The sequence below is a fragment of the Somniosus microcephalus genome, chromosome 2 (assembly GCF_052327205.1).
Source record: "Somniosus microcephalus isolate GS21.2 chromosome 2, FLI_Smic_1.0, whole genome shotgun sequence".
NCBI classification, from domain to species: domain Eukaryota; kingdom Metazoa; phylum Chordata; class Chondrichthyes; order Squaliformes; family Somniosidae; genus Somniosus; species Somniosus microcephalus.
In genome coordinates, this window is record NC_140988.1 from 110,558,969 (window position 1) to 110,584,473 (window position 25,505).

A 25,505-nucleotide genomic window follows, 5' to 3' on the forward strand; every position below is an offset into this window, starting at 1 on the left:
GCCTGATTCCCCGCCCCGTCCGACTTTCGGACCGCCGTTTCTCTGCGACCCGAATCAGTCCCACCCGCCGCTGGCGGGACTGGCCGTCGGGACCCTAATCACCAATTATTGGCATGTTTAATGCCATTTTAAGGGGCCCTTGCGATTTTCAAGGGTTCCCCACGCTAAACACGCCTGCGGGGAATCCCGCTAATGAAACCTGGCGTGAAGCTTGCCGGCTTGCTTGCTCTCAGCTACAGGTCATTCGGGAAAGCTGCGATTTAATCGGAGAGCATTTGTATGTTGAAGGACCTTGTTGTTACAGGCTTGGGGCTACTTCTTCAAGGCTTAGGCACAGCTGTGGAAGGTTGGAGCCTCACACACTTCTCCAATGTGATCTCCTGGGAAGCCCCTCTCGCCACCCTCACTCAGCGCTTCCTCAGCGGAGGCATCTACCAGAAGCATGGGACGCCTTTTTTTCCTTCCCTTCTTGCCATTAGAGGATCTCCAGCAGCAGAGGCGGCAGCAGCAGAACCAGGAACAGCAAGATGAGCACCAGGAGCACCAGGCTGCTGCTCACTCACCTGAAGCTGCACAGGCCAGAAGGGGCCAGCGCTTGGAAGTGGCTTCAGAGCATCTTGCTGCACTTTAGGGGGCCATGGGGACCCGTATCTGCACTGGCAGTCCTACTCAGAAGGACTTCCATGAAGGTCTGGTTTCTCTGTTCAATAGATGGCCAACACTCCTCAAGAGTTGTCATTCTCTTATGAGCACTCACCATGTTTTCCGTACCCTGGCGAGTTATCTCCTCCATGGAGGTTGCCAACATTTCCATGGTGATGCGTTCATGCGCCAATGACTCCACAAAGGCTCTGCTCATGGTCGCTATGGACTCCTCCATTCACTCCGCACTCGCAGCGACCCTGGAGACAAAACCTGCCAGAGACTCCTGCATCTGTGCATGGAGATCCATCACCTCTTCTCTTGTGGATGGACCCAGAGGCAGAGGGTTGACATGCAGCGCAGCTGAGCTGAGCTGGCAGAGTCCTGCGCCCTCCGATGAGGACTCTCCACTGCTGTCCCTGTCTCCAGAATCTGCTGAGGCTCACTTATGAGCTGTGAAACACCAGGTGACAACACTACTCTGTGTCCTGAAGGTCCCCCCGAGGTGTGAGTGTCTGTGCTGGTGCTGGGTGCGCTTACTTCTGCTGACGCTGCGCCCTCAGAGGTTGGAGCTTCCTCTGAGGAGTCTGGCTGCACAGCCTCTTCCCCCTCCACAGTGGGGACGGGGGCTCTGGATGGTCCTGTGGGGGAGTAGAGGAAGGAGTTAGAGATGTGATGCCAAGGTTACATGCACATTCGAGTTGACATCTGCTGACACCTGCATCCATGCAGCCTTGGTCTCAGTGGGAGGCCTCTTCCTGCCTGACCTAGGGAAGAGGACCTCCCTGTGGGCCCTAACCCCACCCAATAATGCCTGCAGTGAAGTTTCGTCGAATTTGGAGGCAGCTCGGGGTCTGGCACTGGCCACAGCTGCTGCAGGCTCCTCTGCCATCCTGTATGGTTCGTTTGGAAGCCAACAGAGGAAGCAATGCTTGCTGTGGACCTTGAAAGCACCACGAATGATGACATCATACTGTGGGGCTTTCTGACTAGAAATGGACAATTAGCAAGGCTGTCCACACACTGGAAATTAATTGGCCACTTGAGGGAAAATTGAGTGCAGCTGGCTGACCCATTTTTTTGGGGGTCAGAACCCCACATTCGGGGAATCCGACCATTTCCCACACAATCCACAAAATCGGGCCCAATCTCTCCCCTCTCGGATCGATTACCTTATTCTAGTAGAGGGGGAATTTTGGAAAGAATAAAATATTTGATAAGTTGAGCAATATGAGAAGGCTTTTTATCTGAGCACAGATTGGACACACAGAGGTGTGGCATGAACTGTGCTGGCCTGAAGGAGTCAGAATGGGACCATTTTCATACCTGGGTCTTGTTTGCATTGATTTGCAGAGTTATAAGCACAAAACATAATTTGTACAGTAATTTCAGCAATCTGAAGGGCAAGAAACCAAGGCAGCAGCGGCAGCGCCTTAAAGGGAAGGTTCAGGAGTGAAAGGAAGCATCAGTTTTAAGCTGCAGGAAAGTTTTTGCAGCACCTACAGAACAAGAATACTAAAGGGAGAAGCCTTTAAGCGTCAAAAGCCACAAATGACTGCAGCTGAGGTTCCCTTTAATGGCAGCTCAAAATGGCCATTTCACAATTTCAGCCCCATGTTTGATGGGAGGGAGCAGGAACTGATGGTAATTTGGGAGGCAGAGGCAAAAATGAGCTTCACCTGCCTAGCTTGGTTGTTTACGCTGTTTCTGCAAAATTTCCACTGCAGTTACACAGCAGGCGATCAGGTGCAGATGTCTCATCGATGTGCTCCTTTAACATCTCCATCACATGTCTCCTATTTTTTTTCCATCAAACCATCCAATGGAAGAATAGCCATTATGTTGACCTAGGGTTAGAATTTCTATTCATCATAATTTCGGCTGAAATCCCGGAGAAATGGAAGAACCGGACATTCCACCATTTGTTCAAGGTTTCCATTGATCTTCCACCAAAGTTATGTCAAACATTGGGAGAACCCCCAAGAAATTCTAACCCCTAATGTCTTGTGCAGCTATAAAGATTTGCATGGATGAGTTACATTATTGCTTGCCCTTTATGGCCAGTTGATGGCACTAGAATTCTTACACAAACCACATTTTTATGAAGATTAAATTGAATCCATATCAAGGCTGTTTGCATTTCAGTGTTTACATGACAAAAATTTAATAAATAGTTTCTGATATATGTATAAACACATAAATAAAAAGAGGGCATTTTCTGAACAGCAGCTGTGAATAATGACTATTTATTAGTGTCTGCCAACTTTCCTGCTGTATTATCAAATGTGTAAACAACCAGAATGATTCTTTTTATAGATATACAATACACTAAACAAAAACAAAACACAGCTACAATCCATATGAGCCTCGACTTTTGATGTTGGGGAAGAATTCTGGATGCAATTTGTTTATTGTAAGCTCTTCCTGTATTGCTGCTACTGATCCAGAATTGGTGAGGGTTCCTGCAACAGGTTAGCTGACCTAGCAGCACCCCGGCCATTAAAAATGACAGTGCGCAGCCAAACAATGAAAAACAATTCCTAATGGTTAAAGGAGCATATCATTCTCTTGAAATTTTAGTAAGGGTTAAACTTCATTGAAAGATGCTGTCATAATGTCAGCTGTGGCTCAGTTGGCAGCACCCTTGCCTCTGAGTCAGAAAGTTGTGGGTTTAAGTCCCACTACAGAGACTTGAGCACAAAAATCTAGGCTGGTACTCCAGTACAGTACTGAGGGAGTGCTGCATTGTTGGAGGTGCCGTAGTTTGGATGAGACGTTAAACTGAGGCTCCCAGGTGGATGTAAGAGATCCCATGGCACTATTCGAAGAAGAGCATGGGTGTTCTCCCTGGTGTCCTGGCCAATATTTACCCCTCAATCAACATCACTAAAACAGATTATCTGACCATTATCACATTGCTGTTTGTGGGAGCTTGCTGTGTGCAGATTGGCTGGCTGTGTTTCCTACATTACAACAGTGATTACACTCCAAAAAGTACTTCATTGGCTGTAAAGTACTTTGGGATGTCTGGTGGTCATGAAAGGTGCTATATAAATGCAAGTCTTATTTTTATTTAGGTCTTGGATGAAAATTCTGAGTAAATGATTAACAGATGCGTAGATGAAAAGAAGACTGCAAAAGCAGGAGATCTGAAATAAAAATATAAAGTACTGGAAATGTACATAAAACACAGTGGGATAGAAATTCATCTTGAGCACAAAAATCTAGGCTGACACTCCAGTGCAGTACTGAGGGAGTCCTGCACTGTCAGAGGTGCCGTCATTTAGATGAGACGTTAAACTGAGGCCCCGTCTGCTCTCTCAGGTGGACATAAAAGATCCCATGGCACTATTCGAAGAAAAGCAGGGGAGTTATCACTGGTGTTGATCCAATTGCTATGAACATGTATTTTTTTTTTGTTTTTATTTCTTAGCTGTTATAAATTAATGTTGTGGCTGAGTACATAAAAGACTTATTAACTGAAAGAACTAAACTCGTGGTTCTGAAAGTGATTATGAGGTTTCTGAAGTATCCTAAACTATTCCATGCTAAATAACATGACCTCTTAATATATGTATGACAAAAAATTTATCTACTTTTAGCTTCATAGTGGTTCCTTTAATTGTCACAATGCATAAGGAGTTAAAAATCAACTGCACCTGAATAAACCCCAGCCTAACTTGTTACAGTGCTATGAGGACTACTAGTTGGTTTGGTCTCTGAGCCTACAATGCAAACACAATCAAATACGTGATTTGTTCAGTTATGTGCATGACTTGCAGCTCAATTTGAACTTATTCAAATCCATGAAGTACCAACAACTGTTCTGGGAGTATTTAATTAGCTTGGTCAGTTCAAATCAGAGAGTAAGCCTGAGACTAGTCAGATCAATTAGCTCCCTGGAATGAGAGGGTTGTACTATGGGAAGAGATTGAGTAAATAGGCCTATACTCTCTGGAGTTTAGAAGAATGAGAGGTGATCTCATTGAAATGTATAAAATTTTTAGAGTGACTGACTATCCGGGCCTATAAAACTGAAAAGAAGAGGCGCAGCAGGACACAATTGGTTTATGTTGACAAATTAGAATGGTCCCCAACATGGGTACAACTGCATTAATAACACAGCCAGAACTGTGTTGGACAAGTGTGGATTAATTAAGGAAAGCCAACATGGATTTGTTAAAGGCAAATCATGTTTAACCAACTTGATCGATTTTTTGATGAGGTAACAGAGAGGGTTGATGAGGGTAATGCGGTTGACGTGTACATGGATTTCCAAAAGGCGTTCGACAAGGTGCCACATAATAGGCTTGCCAGCAAAGTTGAAGCCCATGGAATAAAAGGGACAGTGGCAGCATGGATACGAAATTGGCCTAGTGACAGGAAACAGAGTAGTGGTGAACGGTTATTTTTCGGACTGGAGGAAGGTATACTGTGGTGTTCTCCAGGGGTCGGTTCGAGGGCCACTGCTTTTCTTGGTATATATTAATGACTTGGATGTGGGTGTACAGGGCACAATTTCAAAATTTGCAGATGACACAAAACTTGGAAGTATAGTGAACAGTGAGGAGGATAGTGATAGACTTCAAGAGGACATAGACAGGCTGGTGGAATGGGCAGATATGTGGCAGATTAAATTTACCGCAGAAAAGTGTGAAGTGATGCATTTTGGTAGAAAGAATGAGGAGAGGACATATAAATTAAATGGTACAATCCTGAAGGGGGTGCACGAACAGAGAGACCTAGGGGTGTGTGTGCATAAACTGTTGAAGGTGGCAGGGCAGGTTGAGAAAGCGGTTAAAAAAGCTTATGGGATGCCGGCCTTCATGAATAGAGGCAGTGGGGGGAAAATTCAGTATCGCCCCGTTTGGGGCGTGATTATCGGCCGGGCGCAAAGATTAGCGCCTGGCGCTAATTATCGCCTCCGACTGCAAACTTGGCTTTTATCGCCCCCTGGAGGTGATTCGAGCGTTAAATCAGGCGCTTCACACCTGTCTTAAGGCAGAAAGGCTGAGGAGTGAGGCGCTACCTTAGAGCGCTGGCGGAGCTCGTGTGATGTCAGTCAGCAATGGAACACAGACACAATGGTGCCGGCCAGTTCTTAAAGGGGAGGGCTCATCTTGCTCTCCATCCACATCCTGCTCATTGCAGCCTTGAATCTTGGCCTGGAGAGACCTGTACATCAAATCTGCTGGAAAGAACAATGGAGAGACCCAGGGAAAGAGCTCAGAGTGCAGCCCCCACAGTCTCTTCTAAATCGATGCAAGGAAGGGCAAATCAAAATGAGCCTGCAAAGTGCTGCTCAGTACCCAAAACTCCTTCACACAGTGTAGAATCTCTCCAGAAGTCTCTCTCTCTCTCTCTCGGAATGTGTGGTGCAAAAATGTCACCAACAAAAAAAGGCAGGAAGCGGTCGCCTTTAAATAGCGCTCCCCCAGTCCTTCCTGACTGCAAAATACTCCCCTCAACCTGTCATTGCTAGTGGCAGGCGGTAAGGCAGGGGGCGCCACTCAATATCCGGTCCGGGGCGTTGCACACTCGACTGACGTCACAATCTGCCGGTGCAGGAGATCGTAGCGGTAGTGTTTAGCACCGCTGCAAAATGTCTAGTTAATTTCGTGAGTGGCGCAAACATCGCCGTGCACGGGCGCTAGTTGCTTTGTGCCCCATTAGCGCCCTCTTAAGGTGCTAACAGGAGACGCAAACTAACTGAATTTTTCCCCCATAGAGTACAAAAGCAGGGAAATTATGATGAACCTTTATAAAACACTGGTTCAGCCTCAACTGGAGTATTGTTTCCAATTCTGGGCACCACACTTTAGAAAGGATGTGAAGGCCTTAGAGAGGGTGCAGAAAAGATTTACAAGAATTATTCCAGGGATGAGGGACTTCAGTTACGTGGATAGACTGGAGAAGCTGGGGTTGTTCTTAAGAGCAGAGAAGTTTGAGAGGAGATTTGACAGAAGTGTTCAAAATCATGAGGGGTCTGGACAGAGTAGAGAAACTGTTCCCATTGGCAGAAGGGTCGAGAACCAGAGGACACAGATTTAACGTGATTGGCAGAAGAACCAAAGGCGACATGAGGATAAACTTTTTTCTGAAAGGGTGGTGGAGGCAGACCCACTCGTGGCTTTCAAAAGGGAGTTGGATAAGTGCCTGAAGGAAAACATTTGCCGGGCTACGGGGAAAGGGCGGGGGAGTGGGACTAGCTGAAGTGCTCTTGCAGTGAGCTGGCACGGGCTTGACGGGCCGAATGGCCTTCTTCCGTGCTGTAACCATTCTATGATTCTATGAACTACAGTTCCAGATTTATCCCATTCTGTCCCAAGCCAAGCCTTAATTTCCCTCTTTATCCCAACCCACGCCCTGGACTCCAGGTTCCCCACAAAAATACAATAAGATAACACACACCTCAGCATGCCTCCCCCACCAATTCCTAGATCATTTCTGCAATTATCTGAGATTTAGGGCAGATAAATATAGGAAGTAGGAAATGTGCAGTAAAAGAGACAAGCATATGGAAAGGGAGAAAGAAACATATAGCCTACCAGATGAATTGAAAAAATAAGAGAAAGACATACATACAGAGAAGCGGAGAGAGAGATGCAACAGGAATTGTGTGAGAGGCAAAGAGAAGAGTGAAGGCAGAAATCAGCAGAGACTTACAGAACGAGAGAAAGAGAGGGAAATGGTCTGAGACAAGCCCAAAGATACAGAGCTCAGCACAAAAAGAATTCGAGTGATGGACAAGGCAGAAACAGTTACAGGAAAAAATGGACAATATTTTTTCTTACTTTTTGTCTGTGAAAAACACCACAGAAAGTTAAATGTGCTGTACCTTTCATGCTGTAATGCTGCTGTTCTTCAAATAGGATGTACAATGTAAGGTAAGGTGGGAAACTCAATGCAAGATCAGCTATTTTTGTATTACTATTTATTGAAGACTAGCTTCTTTTATCTAGATTCTGATAAGCAGAAAAAATATTTAAACAAATTTGTATTCATTTATTTTAAATTAAATGGTAAAAATAATTGAGTTTTTTAGACTTTTTTTACAATTGCAGTTTCAGTGATAAAGTGGGTAAAATCAAAAGACTCATGACCAATTTATACAATTAGATTTTCCAGTATATTACCTGGGAATCTTGTAAAGAGATTTGTTATCAGGCAGGTAGTCAACAATTTTAGGACCTCATTTAATGATTCATTAATTCACAACATGGATATGTGCCATTATGGAAAACCCACCTAATTGATTTTCACAAGTACCATTCATAGGGCCCCCTGGGGCATAACTGCTAGCAAAACACCATTGGGTACAAATCCTGGAGGCTGCCTTTGCCATTGGAAGTACCTACCCATTTGCTCTTGCCATGACCCTGTCCCGTATTCTGTGGGACAGGATCATTTGAATAATAGTGGCAGGCACCCGCTCCAGTAATGGCATTACTGGGGCACTCAGCCCAGGAAGCCAGCAGGGTTTTGGTTTGATATGCTTATCCATCAGGGGGCACAGGCCAGCGCAGCAAAGAAAATATTTGGTTCAATCCTTGATCCCTTGCTAGTCCGCCACTCATCTCTCTTAGACTAATTGCTGTTGGGAAACAGCATTCCAAATTTCTGCTCTAACTGCGCTGAAATGACACCCCAAAACCCAGGAATCTTTGGACTTATATTTCATGTCATCCGTTTAGAAAATGGAATTTAGAAGTCTTACTCAATTTTTCGTGCTAACACTAAGAGTATTGTGTTATAGTAGGTGATTGGCGAAGCAGAGGATTTTGGAGTGAAGACAATGATGGAGAAGGAGGACATATTTATTGGGATCAAGGTGGCAAAAAGGTAAGAAATGAAACCATATATGCACATCCTCATTCCTTTCTTATACTAATTATCAAAATAAATTCTTTGCACAACGTTGACCGTATCCTGAGAGTTCAATTAATCTCAAAAATGGTTTCCGATGTGTTCTTGTAGAGATCTTATTGATCCTTGCTGTCATGTGGTTTTCATAGACCAATGTTGAGATTTGATTGGCCTGTGGTGTTACATAGTTAACATGGATCAATCAATGACCTTAGAGGATCATTACAGTATTGCAGGCACATTGCGGTGTCATCTTTGGCTCATTTGGTAGCACTCTCGCTTCTGAGACAGAAAGTTGGAGCTCAAGCCCTACTCCAGAGACTTGAGAACATGATCTAGACTGGCATTTCAGTGCAGTACCGTACTGAGGGAGTGCTGCACTGTCAGAAGTGCCATCTTTCGGATGAGACGTTAAACCAAAGCCCGTCTGCCTTTTCAGGTGGACGTAAAAGGTCCCATGACACTATTTGAAGAAGAGCAGGGGAGTTATCCTTGGTGTCCTGGCTAATTATTGTTCACATTGTCTGCATGCCCGATACGAGACTCCCAAAACATTGCGCTTCATGGACACCCTCAAAGCCTCCTTGAAAAAGCGTAACATCCCCACCGACACCTGGGAATCCCTGGCCCAAGACCGCACAAAGTGGAGGAGAAGCATCCGGGAAGGCGCCAAACACCTCTAGTCTCTTCGCCGGGAGCAAGCGGAAGCCAAGCGCAGGCAGCGCAAGGAGCGCACGTCAACCCAAGCACCCCACCCACCCATCCCTTCAACCACCGTCTGCCCCACCTGTGACAGAGACTGTAGGTCCCGCATTGGACTCATCAGTCACCTGCAAACTCATTTTTAATGTAGAAGCAAGTCATCCTCGGTTCCGAGGGACTGCCTAAGAGAGAGAGAGATTGTTTAGTCAACATCACTGAAACAAATAATATGGGCATTTTTTCATTACTGTTTGTGGCACCTCGGCTGCCACATTCATAGGATTACATAGGATATACGGCACAGAAACAGGCCATTCAACCCAACCAGTCCATGCCCGTGTTTATGCTCCACTTGAATCTCCTCACGTCTTTCCTCATCTAACACTGTCAGCATAACCTTCTATTCCACTCTCCCTCATATCTAGCCTCCCCTTAAATGCATCTATACTATTTGCCTCAACTACTCCCTGTGGTAGCGAGTTCCACATTCTCACCACTCTTTGGATAAAGAAGTTTCCTCTGAATTCCCTATTTGATTTCTTGGTCACTATCTTATATTGATGGCCTCTAGTTATGCTCTTTCCCACAAGTGGAAGCATTCTCTCTGTATCCACTCTATCAAAACCTTTCATAATTTTAAAGACATTAGGTCACCCCTCAGCCTTCTTTTTTCAAGCGAAAAGAGACCCAGTCTGTTCAGCCTTTCCTGATAGGTATACCCTCGCATTTCTGGTATCATCCTTGTAAATCTTCTCTGTACCCTCTCCAGTGCCTCTATATCCTTTTTTATAATATGGCGACCAGAATTGTACACAGTATTCCAAGTGTGGTCCTACATTATATTACATTATTATTACAACAGTAACTACACTTCAAAAGTACTTAATTGGCTGTAAAGGGTTTTGAGATGGCCTGAGGTGGTGAAAGGCACCATATAAATGCACCATATCTATATATATAAACGGATACATCTGTGTCTGTCTGTCTGTCTATCTGTCTGTCTGTCTGTCCTTCGGTGTGCGTCTGTCCGGCTATGCACTCGAAAGTTATAGAGCGTACCTACGCGTGCGTTACATCAAAAGAAAGCTTACCATTCCAAAACGGTCGTAAGCGTATTGACGTTTCGGCCGGACAAAAATTGCGCCCGCGGTATCCAAAAAACGTTCAAAATTCCGCTCATTAGCATCTCATTATCCGCTCATTAGCAATAGCGTGACGTCGAGGTCAACCAATCGTACGCCGGGTTCCTGGCGCGTGCGGGCGGGCCCTCCTACAGTCGAGTGACGGGACGATTGACCAATCCTATGCTTCGGTGACCTGACGGTCGACCAATCGGTGCGTGTGTGGGCGGGCCTTATCGTTCTGAACCGAGGTAAGTCGCCGCCATCTTGATTCCAAACTTTTCCTTTTTCCCGCTTTCTGCGTGTTTCTTTTCAAATCTACATTTCCAGCAATAAAAAAGTTGCTTTTAAAAGACAAATTGTTTTTTAAAAAAGTTAATTAATTTGTAAATCTTTTGTCTAACCTCTATAATTTTCCTACCTTTCACCGTTTTTCCAGGCCTCAAAGCCTGGGCGTCTGTTGACCAGCCACGCCCGAGCTAGGCACCTCCCGTCGCGATCGACAAAAGGCCAGCGATCGCCGCCATCTTTGTGAAGGCTGGAGGGGGCGGGCCTGAGCCGAGCGTCGCCACCCGCCGCCATCTTAGTAAAGGCGGGCAGGGCGGGAGTCAGCGTCCGCGTCATCTTCTGCCCGGAGCGCGACTTGAGTCCGGCCGGGCCTCACGCGGTAGGTGGCGCGGCGGCGTCTCTCTGGTCTTGAAGCCGGCTCGGGCGGGGAGCGGGGCTCGGGAAGGCGGAGCTCGGGAGGGCGGGGAGCGGGAGGGCGGGGCTCCGGAGAGCGGGAGGCCGGTGCTCGGGGGGGCGGGGCTCGGGACATCGGGGGGGCGGGGCTCGCGACATCAGGAGATTGGGGGCGGGAGATCGCGGGGCGCGACATCGGGAGATCGCGGGGCGGGACATCGGGGGGCGGGACATCGGGAGATCGGGGGCGGGACATCGGGGGACAGGAGATCGGGGGACGGGAGATCGGGGGGCGGGACATCGGGGGACGGGAGATCGGGGGCGGGACATCGGGGGGGCGGGAGAACGGGGGGCGGGAGATCGGGGGACGGGACATCGGGGGGGCGGGACATCGGGGGGCGGGGCTCGGGGACTCTCCCCCTCCCCTCCCCCTCCTCCCCTTCCTCCCCCTCCCCTTCCTCCCCCCTCCCCCTCCCCTTCCTCCCCCCTCCTTCTCCCCCCCTTCCTCTCCCCCCTCCCCTTCCTCCCCCCACCCCCCTTCCCCCCTCCTCTCCCCCTCACCTCCCCTCCTCCCCCCTCCCCTTCTCCCCCCTCCTCCTCCTTCCCCTCCTCCCCCCTTCCCCCTTCCTCCCCCCTCCTCCCCCTCCCCTTCCTCCCCCACTTCTCCCCCCCTTCCATCCCCCCTTGCCCCCCTTCCCCTTCCCTCATCTTTCCTCCTCCCCCCCCTCCCCTCTCCCCCCTCCCCTCACCCCCTCCCCTCCCCCCCTCTTCCCCCCTTCCCTTCCCCCCGTCGCTCTCTCTCTTCCTCCCAGTCGCTCTCTCTCTTCCCCCCAGTCGCTCTCTCTCTTCCCCCCAGTCGCGCTCTCCCCCCCAGTCGCTCTCTCTCTTCCCCCCAGTCGCGCCCTCTCTTCCCCCCAGTCGCACTCTCTCTTCCCCCCCAGTCGTGCTCTCTCTCTCTCTCTTCCAACAACAGCATGCCCTCAAAAAAGCCTCGGCACCGCCGGGCACTCTAGCTAGTAAATATATAAATTCTTTCTTCTGTTATAGACATGCAAATCCAATGGTCTTGAGATTATGCCATGCTTTTGTAAGAACGCATATATGTTGTTCTGAAATTTCTCTCTCCACTATTTTAGTGGAGGCACTAACCCATTTAAAGTAAGGGTTAACATAATCTATCTATCTATATCTATCTATCTATATATAAAACGGTCCGTCTGTCTTTCCATCTGTCTTTCCGTCTCTCTGTCTGTCCGGCTATACAATCAAAAGAAAGCTTATCATTAGGGGACTCTAATAGGTGTGTTTACTTTTTGGTCAGACAAAAAATGTTCAGACAGTATACAAAAAAGGTTCAAAAAACGGCAAAATTCCGCTCATTAGCATTGAGTGACATGATGGTTGACCAAACGTACAGGGGATAAACCTGATGGTTGACCAATTGGTGCGTCACGGGGGGCGTTTCATTGCGTGTGTGGGCGGGCCTAATCCTTCTGCGCTGAGGTGAGTGGCCGCCATCTTGATTCCTAACTATTCATTTCTTTTTCCCACTTTCTGCGTGTTTATTTTCAAATCTAGATTTCCAGCAAAAAAAAAGTTGCTTTTAAAACACAATTAAATTGTTTTTTAAAAAAGTTAATTAATTTGTCAATATTTTCTCTAACCTCATTAATTTACCTACCTTTCACCCTTTTTTTTTCTCTTGACTCGCTACCTCCGCCGGGCGCCGCAACCTTCCAGGGTTACCCCGCCTGCAGGCCTCGAAGCCTTGGCCTCTCCTCCCCAGCCACGCCCGAGCTAGGCACCTCCCTTCCCGCTCAACAAGCGGCCCGTGATCGCTGCCATCTTTGTAAAGGCTGGCGGGGCGGGCCTGAGCCGAGCGTAGCCACCGCTGCCATCTTTGTAAAGGCTGGCGGGGCGGTACGGAGCTCCGCGGAGCCATCGCCGGCACTGGGCTCGTGTGCTTTGTGGCCTGCGGCCGAATGGCAGCTGCGGAGCTCGGGCTGCCCGGGGCCCTGGGCTCGGCTGGGCCATGTCAGTGCGGGTGCCCGAGGCCCCGGGGCCTAGCCTTCTCCAACCGCCGCCGGAAGCGCAACTCTCCACTGGCAGAGGGGAGAGGGTCTGCTGGCACCCCCCCTCCCTTTCCCCTCCTTCCCCCCCTTCCCCCCTCCTTCCCCCACACCCCCTTTCCTCCCCCGCCCCTTCCCACCCCCCTTTCCCCCCCACACCCCCTTCCCACCCCTCCCACACACACCCTTCCCCCCCACACCCCCTTCCCACCCCTTTCCCCCCCCTCCCACACACCCCCTCCCCCCTTCCCTTCCCCCCTTCCCTTCCCCGCCTCCCCCTCTTCCCCTTTCCCTTCCCCCCACTCCCACCCTTCCACCTCCCCCTTCCCCCCACCCTCTTCCCCCACCCCCCCTTCCCCCCCACCCCTTTCCCCCAACTCCCCTTTCCCCCACCCCCCTTCCCCCTCCCCCTTCCCTCCCACCCCACCCCTTTCTCCCTCCCCCCCACCCCTTTCCCCCCACCCCTTTCCCCCCACCCCTTTCCCCTTTCTCTCCTTCCCTCTCTCTTTCCCTCTCTGTCTCTCTCTCTCCTTCCCTCTGTCTCTGTCTCTCTCTCCCTCTCTCTCTCTGTCTTTCTCTCCCTCTCTCTCTCTGTCTCTCCCGCTCTCTCTCTCTCTCTCTCCCCCCGTCTCTCTCTCTCTCTCACCCCCAGTCTCTCTCTCTCTGCCCCCCACTCTCTCTCTCCCCCCCCATTCTCTCTCTCTCTTCCCCCCCCATCTCTCTCTACTCCCCCCAGTCTCTCTCTCTCTCTCTTCCATCTCTCTCTCTCTCTCTTCCAACAACAACATGCCCTCAAAAAACCCTCGGCACCGCCGGGCACTCCAGCTGGTATCTATATATATAAACCGGTATGTCTCTCTGTCTGTCTCTCTGTCTCTCTGTCTGTCTCTCTGTCTGTCCGGCTATATAATCAAAAGTTATAGAGCGTACCTACACATATGTTATCTCGAAAGAACGCTTATCGTTAGCGGACTCTCGTAGGCATATTTACTTCCTCGTCAGACAAAAATTGTTTGGACAGTATACAAAAACGTTCAAAAATCCTCAAAAATCCACTCATTAGCGGTTGACCAATCCTACCTCTCATTACCATTGAGTGACGTGCTGCTTGACCAATCCTACAGTTCACTCACCTGATGGTTGACCAATCAGTGCGTCACGGGCGGGTCCTAATCCTCCAGTCTCCCTAAACTTCGCCGCCATTTTTTCCATCCCCACAGGGACAGCAGCAGCAAAAGAAACCCCCACATTGTGGCTCCCGATCCTGCTCCCGCCCCGCCGGAGCGGCAGGTAAGTTGGGCTCACTCGGGCCGTGCCTCGCAACCGCTCGGCCCGACACATGACGGTCGGGGGAGCAGCAGCGGCCGGCCGTCAGCCGCACGATCCGCGGGGGAGCTCAGCTCGGGTCCGTCTCGGCCCGACAACCTGGCCGTGCCTCAAGCGCTAGGCCCCGTATGGCCGCTATCACAACGGCACCGGGTCTCAGGCGCTAGTCTATATATATAAAATGGTCCGTCTGTCTTTCCGGCTATACAATCAAAGGTTATAGAGCGTACCTACACACATGTTATATCAAAAGAAAGCTTATCATTAGGGGAGTCTAATAGGCGTATTTACTTTTTGGTCAGACAAAAATTGTTCAGACAGTATACAAAAAAGTTTCAAAAAACGGCAACATTCCGCTCATTAGCGTTGAGTGACGTGATGGTTGACCAATCGTACAGGGGATTGACCTGATGGTTGACCAATCGGTGCATCACGGGGGGCGTTTCATTGCGTGTGTGGGCGGGCCTAATCCTTCTGAGCTGAGGTGAGTGGCGGCCATCTTGATTCCTAACTCTTGATTTATTTTTCCCACTTTGTGTGTGTGTGTGGAGGGGATTCTGGGAGCGAGTTGAGGTGGGGAAGGGTTTCCCTGGCAGTGGCCATCTTGATTCCTAACTCTTGATTTATTTTTCCCACTTTGTGTGTGTGTGGAGGGGATTTTGGGAGCGAGTTGAGGTGGGGAAGGGTTTCCCCGGCAACCGGGCCTGGGCCTCTCTCACAGCCTGTAGCCCCTCAGGAGGGCGGGGGTGGGGGGGAGAAGGTTTTCCCCGGCAACCTGGCCCGGGCCTCTCTCGCAGCCTGTAGCCGCTCAGGATGGGGGGGGGAGGGAGGGAGGAGGGTTACCCCGGCAACCGGCGGTGTCTCACTCTCCCCCCCCAGTCTCTCTCTCTCTCCCCCGCACAGCCTGAAAGCCCGGGGGAAGAGGGAAGCGAGCAGGTGAGCGGCGGCGTCTCTCTCTCCCCCGCACCACAGCAAAAGGCGTTTGTCTGCCGCCCAGCCAACCGGGTCCAAAGGCCCGCCGCATTAACGATGAGGAACCCCGGGCTCGCTTCGGAGCGATGGGCACCCGGCCTCCTGATGTCGGACTAACTCCGTTCTGGTACCGGAAAGGAGGGAGAGACAGGGGGAGGGAGGGAGGGAGAGGGGAGGGAAGGAGAGGGGTGAGGAGAGGGGCAGGGAGGGAGAGGAGAGTGGAGGGAGGGAGAGAGAGTAAAGCAGGGAGAGACAGGGGCAGGGAGAGAGAGAGGGTGAGGGAGGGAAAGAGTGAGGGGGTGGGACAGGGAGGGAGAGCTCGCCTTCTTCCTTCCTTCCTTCGCAGGGGTCGATCGGGCCAGGCCTGAGGCGCTCCTTCCCCCCCCCCTCTCTCTCCAGGCTAATCCCGAACTAAATCCAGCAGTCTCTCTCTCTCTCTTCCCCCCCGTCTCTCTCTTCTCCCCCCAGTCTCTCTCTTCTCCCCCCAGTCTCTCTCTCTCTCTCTCTCTCTTCCAACAACAACATGCCCTCAAAAAACCCTCGGCACCGCCGGGCACTCCAGCTAGTTGTTAATAAAGTGGAGAGAGCAATTTAAGATCAACAATTTAAGAATTCATATGTAAGCATGCCATGGCATAATTTCAGAGGCTACATTCATTTATGGATAGTTAGCTAGATTCTTGCTGAGATTTCATTGGTATGTAGAATAGTGGTAATTGCTGCAATTTGAAAGTGTATCTTTGTGAAAGTGAAAGGAATACTAAATTGTAGCTATGGTCTTCACTCCTTATCTGAAACACAAATAGCCACTACTGTTAAGGATAGCATTTTCATCTGTTTGTTTATAATTACGACCTCTTTTCTTGTGAAGTTTTCTATTACTGACAGCAGCAGTGTGTATGTCTGGTCCCTTGGGGCATGCACAGATACAGTGTCATGTCTCATCAAGCCAAATGGGAAGGAACAATCACACCATTGTTAGAAGAACTGTGATGTGATGAGATGTGATTAAGTTTATCCCATTTATAAATGGACAATGCAGGTGCATGTGGTCATCATCTTGGATCATTCACAGGTGTAGTTGTGTCTCATCACAGCAAAGGTTCTTTACAAAATTCTCCTCTTTCTGACTTTTTTTCTGAATGTGCTGACATATATCCATTTACCCATTAAGCCACCCAGCTCAGTACCTCTTAATGACCGTAAAAGGCAGAGTACAGTTCTTCCCTTTAGGCCGCTGAGAAGCATGCTATAGCAACTTAATGATGACTTGGTCTTTCCTTTTGTGGAGAACCACTTTGCTTCCACAGTCAAGCATATGTCACTGGATAATGATCAGCAGTGACCAGAGGATGCTGAGACCAATTAGGTTGAGTCAACTTAAATGTCCAATCACTTTTGTAGAAATATGTGTTTTTGTAACATGGGGTAGATTCTACAAATTAGCTCTCTCGACACACTGCTTTGTGCAATGGGAGTGTACATCAGGACCTTAGGCACAGAGATCAGCATACCCTACGTGATTTTCCATTCACAGAGCTGATTTTCACAGTTGAATCCTGTAATGCAAAGCTCTGTATCAACAACGCTAATTCATAAACTCTATCCCATAGTTGGTGTTGTTTTGGTTAGTTGATTTGCAAATTGAATATTTTATTATATAAGTACAAACCAAGTACTTCTCAGTAAGTTATAAGCACTGTGCTATATTATGCCTTACTCCTACACCCTTGCGGTATATAAACACTATCACCTGGAATTTCCACAGGGGACCATCGACCTCCCATCGAAACCTTTGGCAGACAATTGGCACAAACCTCAGAGAGAAGTTGGAAACTATCATTTCCTCTAATTCTCCAGGGTTTTTACTGATCTTCCATCACCAGATATGGCAGGAGATTGGGGAACCCCCCCACAGAAATTCTACACCATGTAATGTACATCCCACAACTCCGTGCTTAATTGAAAACCAGCTTCTGATGTTGCATTTGATCACGAGGGTCAGATCAGTGTTTCATAAAAGTAGGCATTTGGAGCAGGAGCTTAAGTAACGTGTAAAATATCCGTAGAGTTTCTCCTGATCATCTGCCATGATTTCAGTGGAAACTCTGGAGAACCGACATAAATAGCCATTTCCATAATTTTTCTGGGTTTCCATCGATCTGCCAAAATTACGGCGGACAATCAGGAGACTCCTCATGAAAATTCCAGGTTAACTGTTCTCAAATCAGTTTTAAGTAGAATGGTGTCAGATACTATATCTACATATGCAATTTTTTAGTGGAGAACAAACTTCCCTGAATCTTGTTGGACACACTGGGCTTCAAAGCAAAATTAGATGTAGATAATTTGAATACACTGTATAGGAAAGATATGTCATGGGTAGGTTCACATTTTAACTGTAACAAATGGCTTACTGGAACAATTAATAACAACAGCTGGAAAGTAAATATGCTTTCCCAAGCTTACTCTCATTGGATCAGTTTCTGATGCACAATTAAACTATCCAAATTTAGTTTGCTCGTCAGAGCCCGTTGATTCATCCAGCAAAAAGACACTTTGGGCTAGGAATTTGGCTCCGTAGCGTCTGATTTTTAAGCGCTATTAATGCTGTTTTATGACTAAATGACGTCCGCGCCACGCACACACACTTCTGGTGTGGGCTGTGCCAGACGGCATTTTGATGAGGGCAGCAGGGCGGGCGTTAGGAGCATGCACCGGATGTATGTTGAGTGGGCAGATCATGACATCAATCAGTGTGCAACGCTGATTTGATGTCAGTGCTGCTATTTTTGTCCTCAACGCTGGAACTAAAGCCTTGTGTTAATCTCACACAGCTAAACATGTGTTTAACAGCAGCAAGGAAACCCCCCCCCCCCACCACCACCACCACCAGTGATATTTAAAGGTTAGTTGCTGATAAATTTCCACTGGCTCTATGTAAGTTTGTGGAACTGTTTGGAGCTTTCCAGGGTTGTTTAAAGTTGGTGAGGTGACAGGGGGTGGTGCTGCAAGTGGAGAAGGCCCTGCTTCTGACTTTAAGGGTTCTGGTCAGATCACTTGCTCCCAGTCATGGGTGCTGTAGCAGTCATCTCCCTTGGCCTCCAGCATGACAGGGAGATGGAGCAAAGGCAGTGAAGAAGAGGACAAGCTGCTCAGAGGGAGGAGGAGGAGGAGGGGGAAAAGGGCTCTCAGCAGTAGGCTTTACCCACCTAGGGTCTTCCGAGAGCAATTCTCTTACCTCAGCCTGAGCCAGGAGCAGTGTGTGAGGTGTCTGCACTTTACGAAGGAGGTGCTCACAGAACTTTGCCACTGCTTGCAACCAGACCTGCAGCCTCACACCACAGCAAGGGCAGCGCTGCCAGTGGCTGTGACGGTGACCATGGCCCTGAATTTCCTCGCGTCGGGATCCTTCCAGGCTGGAGCAGGTGACATCTGTAACATATCCCAGTTCGCCGTCCACTGCTGCATACAAAAGGTGACAGATGCTCTTTATAAGAATAATATGAATTAGGAGAAGGAGTAGGCCATACAGCCTTTCGAACCTGCTCCGCCATTCAATAAGATCATGGCTGATCTTCGACCTTAACTCCACTTTCCCGCCTGATTCCCATATCCCTTGATTCCCCTAGAATCCAAAAATCTATCTGTCTCAGCCTTGAACATGACTCAGCATCCATAGCCCTTTGGAGCAGAGAATCCCAATATTCACAATCCTCTGAGTAAAGAAATTCCTCCTCATCTCAGTCTTAAAGGCCAACCCATTATCCTGAGACTATGCCTCCTAGTTCTAGACTCTCCAGCCAGGGGAAACAACCTCTCAGCATCTACCCTGTTAATCCCCTCAGAATCTTATATGTTTCAATGAGATCACTGCTCATTCTTCTAAACCCCAGAGAGTATAGGCCCAATCTACTCAATCTCTCCTCATAGGACAACCCGCTCATCCCAGGGATCAATCGAGTAAACCTTCATTGCACCGCCTCTAAGGCATATATGTCCTTTCTCAGATAAGGAGCCAAAACTGTGCACAGTACTCCAGGTGTGGTCTCACCAAAGCCCTGTACATCTGTAGTTAGACTTCCTTACTCTTGTGTTCCAACCCCCTTGCAATAAATGCCAACATGCAATTTGTGTTCCTAATTGCTTGCTGTACCTGCATGCTAATTTTCTGTGTTTCCTGTACGAGGACACCTAAATCTCTCTTTATGTTAGGAGAGGAGAGTTCATTATTTTCTCTCTGACCAGAGAGAAGCAGGCAGAGAGTGCACATGGCTTTGCCAGGATAGCGGGCCTCCCCATAGTGCAGGACGCTATCAACTGCACGCACGTGGTTTTGCGAGCGCCGCATCTAAATGCTGAGATGTACCACAATCGCAAAGGTTATCACTCACTCAGTTGGTGTGCGACCATGCTCAGCACATTATGATAAAAAGAAAGACTTGCATTTATATCGCACTTTTCACGACCACCAGACGTCTCAAGGCGCTTTACAGCCAATGAAGTACATTTGAAGTGGAGTCACTGTTGTAATGTGGGAAACACGGCAGCCAATTTGCGCACAGCAAGCTCCCACAAATAGCAATGTGAAAATGACCAGATAATCTGTTTTAGTGATGTTGGTTGAGAGAGAAATATTGGTCAGGACATCGGGGATAACTCCCCTGACTCTTCTTCAAAATAGTGCCATTGGATCTTTTACGTCCACATGAGAAAGCAGACGGGGCCTCGGTTTAACATTAATATCCGAAAAACCACACCTCTGACAGTGCAGCACTCCCTCAGCTCTAAACTGGAGTATCAGCCTTGCTTTATGTCCTCACATCCCTGGAGTGGGACTTGAACCCACAACCTTCTGACTTAGAGGTGAGTGTGCTACCCACTTTTTTTTTATATTATACTTTATTGAACATTAAGAACATTTACAACATCGTGATCATTACATTGTATGATACAAATCAATTCCACCGCTCTGCACAGCCATTCCGCCACCACCTTTTAACATCAAAACCTGAAGTTTAATTTGTCACCTGCAACATATATTAATCGATTGTACTTTAAAAATTGGTTGTAAAATACTGTCCTTAAATTCCTTTCTGAATAAAACATCCACAGAGCCTTATAATGATCTTTTAGCTTATATTTAAAATACTCTTTTAGATTGATTCTCCTCCCCTTAAAAACAGAGCATTCCTTCTTTGCACAATCACGAATCTAGCCAAACTGAACATTAAATTAATTGCCGCTCCGCTAGACTCTGGCAGACTCTCCTGCAATCCCCATCTCAAAATTGAGTCCCACGGAATTCCCATTCTCGCTCTTCGGTCCCCACCCAGCAAAAAAGCTTCACACAACTGTCGAACATAGTACTTAAAGTCATTTAACTGCGGACATAACACCAGTAAATGGGACAGAGTCTCATCCTGTGTCCCACACATTGGGCAAGTTGCCGCCTCCACTCGTCCAATCTTGCACAAGACCGTCATGGTAAAAATCCGGTTATGAGCTAATTTGAAGTCCAGTTCAATCCATTCTGAGCATTTAAAATTCGCCCACACTCCCTTCCAAATCCTGTTGAAGTCCAGCTGTGGGTATATACTCTGCCAAAACTCCTGACCAGCAGGTGTCTTGAATCTCCATTCTCTGAATACCTCATAGAAATCTCGAGTATTACAGTTGTCAAATTGGACCAACTCTCCCCCTTTCTCCAGTACAAAGCTTGGAAAAGCAGGACGTATTTTACTTCCTTTGGAGATTTCTGCATTTATTTCTTCCATCCAATCCTGTGGCATTGCCCTCACAATCTTCTCATACATGATTCCTATTGCTTTTCCTTCTACCTCCTGATCCTCCTCCCACACCATGTCCCTCACTATCGCTTCCGGCAACCAACGTGGAATCACCTCGTATAATACATCTTTCACAGATATAATCCCAGCTTTTATAAAAGCTTGATTAAATAAAACCTCTCCTTCGATGTTGACCCACCTATTCAAAAATAAGGGCTGTTCTAAAAATTCCTCAGCCCCCTTGGGCATAAACTGCACACTTTTTAAAAATTGAGCCCAAGTCTCTACAACCCCCTTATAAAACCTAGGGAGAAGTTTAATCGATTTCAAAAACATATTATTGTATTCCATATACAATATCCCCTGCCCTCCTATCCCACTTCGTTTTAAAAAATGCTCAAAACAACTCTTCCAAAAACTTGTATTTGACTTCTGAAGAAATCTCTTCACCCATTTGATTCTAAAGGATTTTTTCTTCAAATCAATATCTGGGAAATTGAGTCGTCCCTGATTTTTCCGTCCAATGATGGTATTGTAAGCCACCAAGGTTGGTTTCCCTTCCCATAAAAACCTCACACAAGCCTCTCAGATGGACTTTTCTGCCCACTCAGGAATATCCTCCACCGTCAATAAGTACCATAGCTTAGATAGCAGGAGAGCAGACACCACTGTCGCTCTTCCTTGCACTTTCAACCACCTTCTTTCCCACCTTCCCAAAATCTTTTTAATTTTCATAACCTTCGGTTCCCAATTTAATCGATCCACTTCTTCCCTATCTTTCTTGCACCCCATATGCACCCCCAGAACTTCCAAAACCTCCACCACCTTAAAGGGACATACCCCCAACCCTTCCCCCCTACCCCTCCCTGCAACCAGGCATTGGGACTTACTATAATTCACTCTGGCACCTGAAGCTCTACAATATTCCTCCACTACCTCCATAGCTTTCCTCACTGACTCCCCATTTCTCAATGTTAAGGTTGTGTCATCTGCATATTGGTGTATCACCGACACCAGCCCAGAACTGGGTACCACAATCCCAACTACACCTTGTTTCTTTCGCATCATGTAACCTAATGGTTCTGCTACCAATGTGTACAGCAATGGGGACAGGGGACAACCCTGTCTCACTGATCTCTGTATTGGAAAATACTTAGATAAAAAACCATTACATTTAACACAGCTAAATATGTTTGAATAAAAAATCCTTATCCACTGAACAAAATTTTCCTTGAAACCAAATGCTTCCAAAACCTTCAATAAAAACTCATGAGAGACCCTATCAAAGGCTTTCTCTTTATCTATCTTTAATACATAAGCCTCCCTCCCACTCTCTTCCATGAGCTCTATTGCATCTCGGATTGAGACCACAGAGTCTGCGATGCCCCGGCCTATGACTCCATAGGACTGAGAGGGCCAAACTATCTGCGGCAACACCTCCTTCAAACGATTTGCCATAACCCTCACCAAGATCTTATAATCCACATTTAATAGTGTGATGGGCCTCCATTTCTTCATATTAATTTCCTTAAAAACTTCTAAGAGCAATGGACTTAAAATCTCAAAAAATTCCTTATAAAATTCTGCACTTAGTCCATCGGACCCTGGGCTTTTCCCCCCCTTCATTCCACTTATTGCTATTTTTATTTCCGCTAATCCTACTTCTTTATCACACATGCTTCTCCCATCCTCCTTTAAACCCTTTTCAATAAAAGCAGTAACCTTCTCCATCTCCAAATTGGAAATGTCTTCTTTTGTATATAGCTCTTGATAAAAGCTGCTAGCCGCCTCCAAAATCTCCTCACTTTCATGAATGATCTTCTCCCCAACCTTCAACTCTTCAATTAACGATAATCTCTGTCGCAGCTTCTCTTGCTCCAGAAAATATCTAGTGCATCTTTCGCCCTCCAATGCATCTCTAGCCTTTGCACGGAGAATGGCCCCCTTGCATTTTTCAGCTTGCATAATTCCCACTCTTCCTTTAGCACACGGAACTTAGTCTCAGCTCCCTTATCCCCTCCGTCAACTGCTTTACAGACATCCGTAAACCTTTTGTTTATATTTTCTTCTCAATGCCGGTTAGCTGCCGCCCTCTTTTTCCCATAACGTACCGAAAAAACTTTTACCTCATATTTGAAATTGTCCCACCAAACTCTTCTTTCTTTCAATAACAAAAGTTCCTTCCGAGCATTCTTTATTATATTTATAATAATCCCTTCTTTATAAGCACTTTCTTTCAGGTATTGATTGTTTAAAATCCACACCCCTGAACCGATCTTAACTCTGCTGTTCCTAATTCTAAGAACCAAAGCCGAGTGGTCACTAAAAAATACTTTATTATAATAAATCTCCATCACCACCGAACTTAACCCTTCCCGCATTAACACAAAATCTATTCGGCTCTGTTTTAAAACATCACCCACCCAACCTGCTCTGGAGAACTCCCTTTTAATGGGGTTCCGGTCCCTCCATAAGTCTCTCAAATTTAAATTTGCCATCATTTTTACAATCATCCCTCTGGAGTTATCATCTTTAAAGGTCATCTGGGCTGAAATGTCCATCCAAGATAAAAATACATTAAAATCCCCCACTATACAAGGATTTTCCACCTCTGCCACTTCAGTGAATAACCCCCGAAAAAACTCGCAACGCTTGCAATGGTCGTTCGGTGCATAGATATTAAAGAGATCACAATTAACTCCCTCCAATTTTACCCTTAGCCGTAAAAATCTCCCCTCAGTGTCCTTGTCCACCAAGGCAACGTTCTCTTCTATGGACGGACTCACCAAAACAGCCACCCCTCTATGGTTATTGTTTGCACAACTTGCAAACACCTCTCCCTTCCAAACCTTCTGAACTCTTTCTAGAATATCCTCATCCCAAAAGGTTTCTTGCAGACACAACGGCCCAGAAATTAGGTTCGGGGGCTTGCCGCGCGTGCAAGCCCCCGATGTGCACTCACCCGGCGCGCCGACATCTGAAGCCTGGGCCTGCTTGGAATTCCTGTCACTGGCCCGGTTCAGATGGCGGCGCGCTGTGCTTACCTGATCCAGCGGCGTAGTTAGTGCGATGTGCCGGCTGGGATCAGGTGAGCACTGTACAGCCAATCAGGGGAGGGGAAACTTCATTCATGAGTTTGATAGTAAGAACTGTCAAACTCATGAAAAGTACGGGCGCCCAAAAGACTAGTTTAACTTTAAATAAAATTTTTAAAAACATCCCAATAATTAAATAAACTATAAATAACTTTAGAAAACTATTTTAAACAATTAATCAAATTTTTGAAAAAAATAATTTTTTTAAAAATCGGGTCTAAAACTACACTTACCTTATTGTAAAGTCCTTAAAAACAATAAAGCTGTGGAAAAAATGTTATAATTTTAAGTAATAGACCACTTACCTTAAAGAATGAAGTCCTTACGTCTCCTTTTTACATTCGTAAAAAGGAGAGGCCCTTATACACGCGCAAACCTGTGGAAAAAAAGGAATTTCAGCGCGCACGCACAGACTCCTGCGCGCACGCGTTCGTCCTCTGAACCCCTTGGTTCAGAGGACAGGAAATGCCGGTTTCCCACGCATGCGCTGTGCATGCTGAAATCCGGCACTTCCAACGGGCCCACGCGTGAGTACTCCGTCCGTACTCACGCATTGGGACCGGAATTACTGGCCCAACAAGTCCGTGCCTTTAAAACCCTGCAACAACTGCTGCAATTTCTTCTCACTCCTCAGTCCGTTCACATTAATCGAGACCAATGTAATCATGGCTCCAAAGAAGGGAAGTATGCCCAATAATCTCCCCATCATTTAATCTCTGGCTCTTCCCTCCGCTCATGCTCCTTCTCAACTTTTCGGGCAGCTGTTGCTTTTTCCTGCAGCCTCCGGCTCTTTTTCACCTCCTGTTTGACCCCATCCCGCTGTTTCAGCCTCTTCCTTGCCTTAAGTTTGGACCCAGGAGCTGCCCTTTCTCCCTCCTTCTGCCCCTCACTAACCTTTCCCTTTCCACATGATGCCACCCCATCCCCGACTTCCATGTCTCTGTCCCCCTCTAATTCCTCACACTCAAGCTCTTCTGCAACCCCCTGTGCCTGCTCCCCATCAGATACATAATCCTGCTCCCCGTCAGATACTTCATCTCCCATAGAGAGTCTTCCTGCTATCGCAGTTTCTCCCACTGTGCCGCCCCCTTCGACCACGTCTCCACCTCTGACCCTTGCACCTTGTTCCCTCACTCCATGGGACAATGATGCACCTAAATTGTTCCCTTCTGATGGCTCTATCTCGCCGATCCCAACCTGCTGTCCCTTTAAGGCTCCTGCCTCTTGCACCCTCTCCTCGCC

General features: G+C 47.5%; 1 protein-coding gene across 6 annotated transcripts in view; it reads left to right on the plus strand.

Annotated features, from left to right (window-relative positions):
* The window catches only part of ablim2 (actin binding LIM protein family, member 2), a 647,794-nt gene that overhangs the window by 472,086 nt on the left and 150,203 nt on the right, over window positions 1–25,505 (plus strand). For all 6 annotated transcript variants that reach the window (XM_085961823.1, XM_085961814.1, XM_085961859.1 and 3 more), the window contains one exon: window positions 8,399–8,484. In XM_085961823.1, the coding sequence (XP_085817949.1) occupies window positions 8,399–8,484 (86 nt within the window). The remainder of the gene's footprint in view (window positions 1–8,398; window positions 8,485–25,505) is intronic.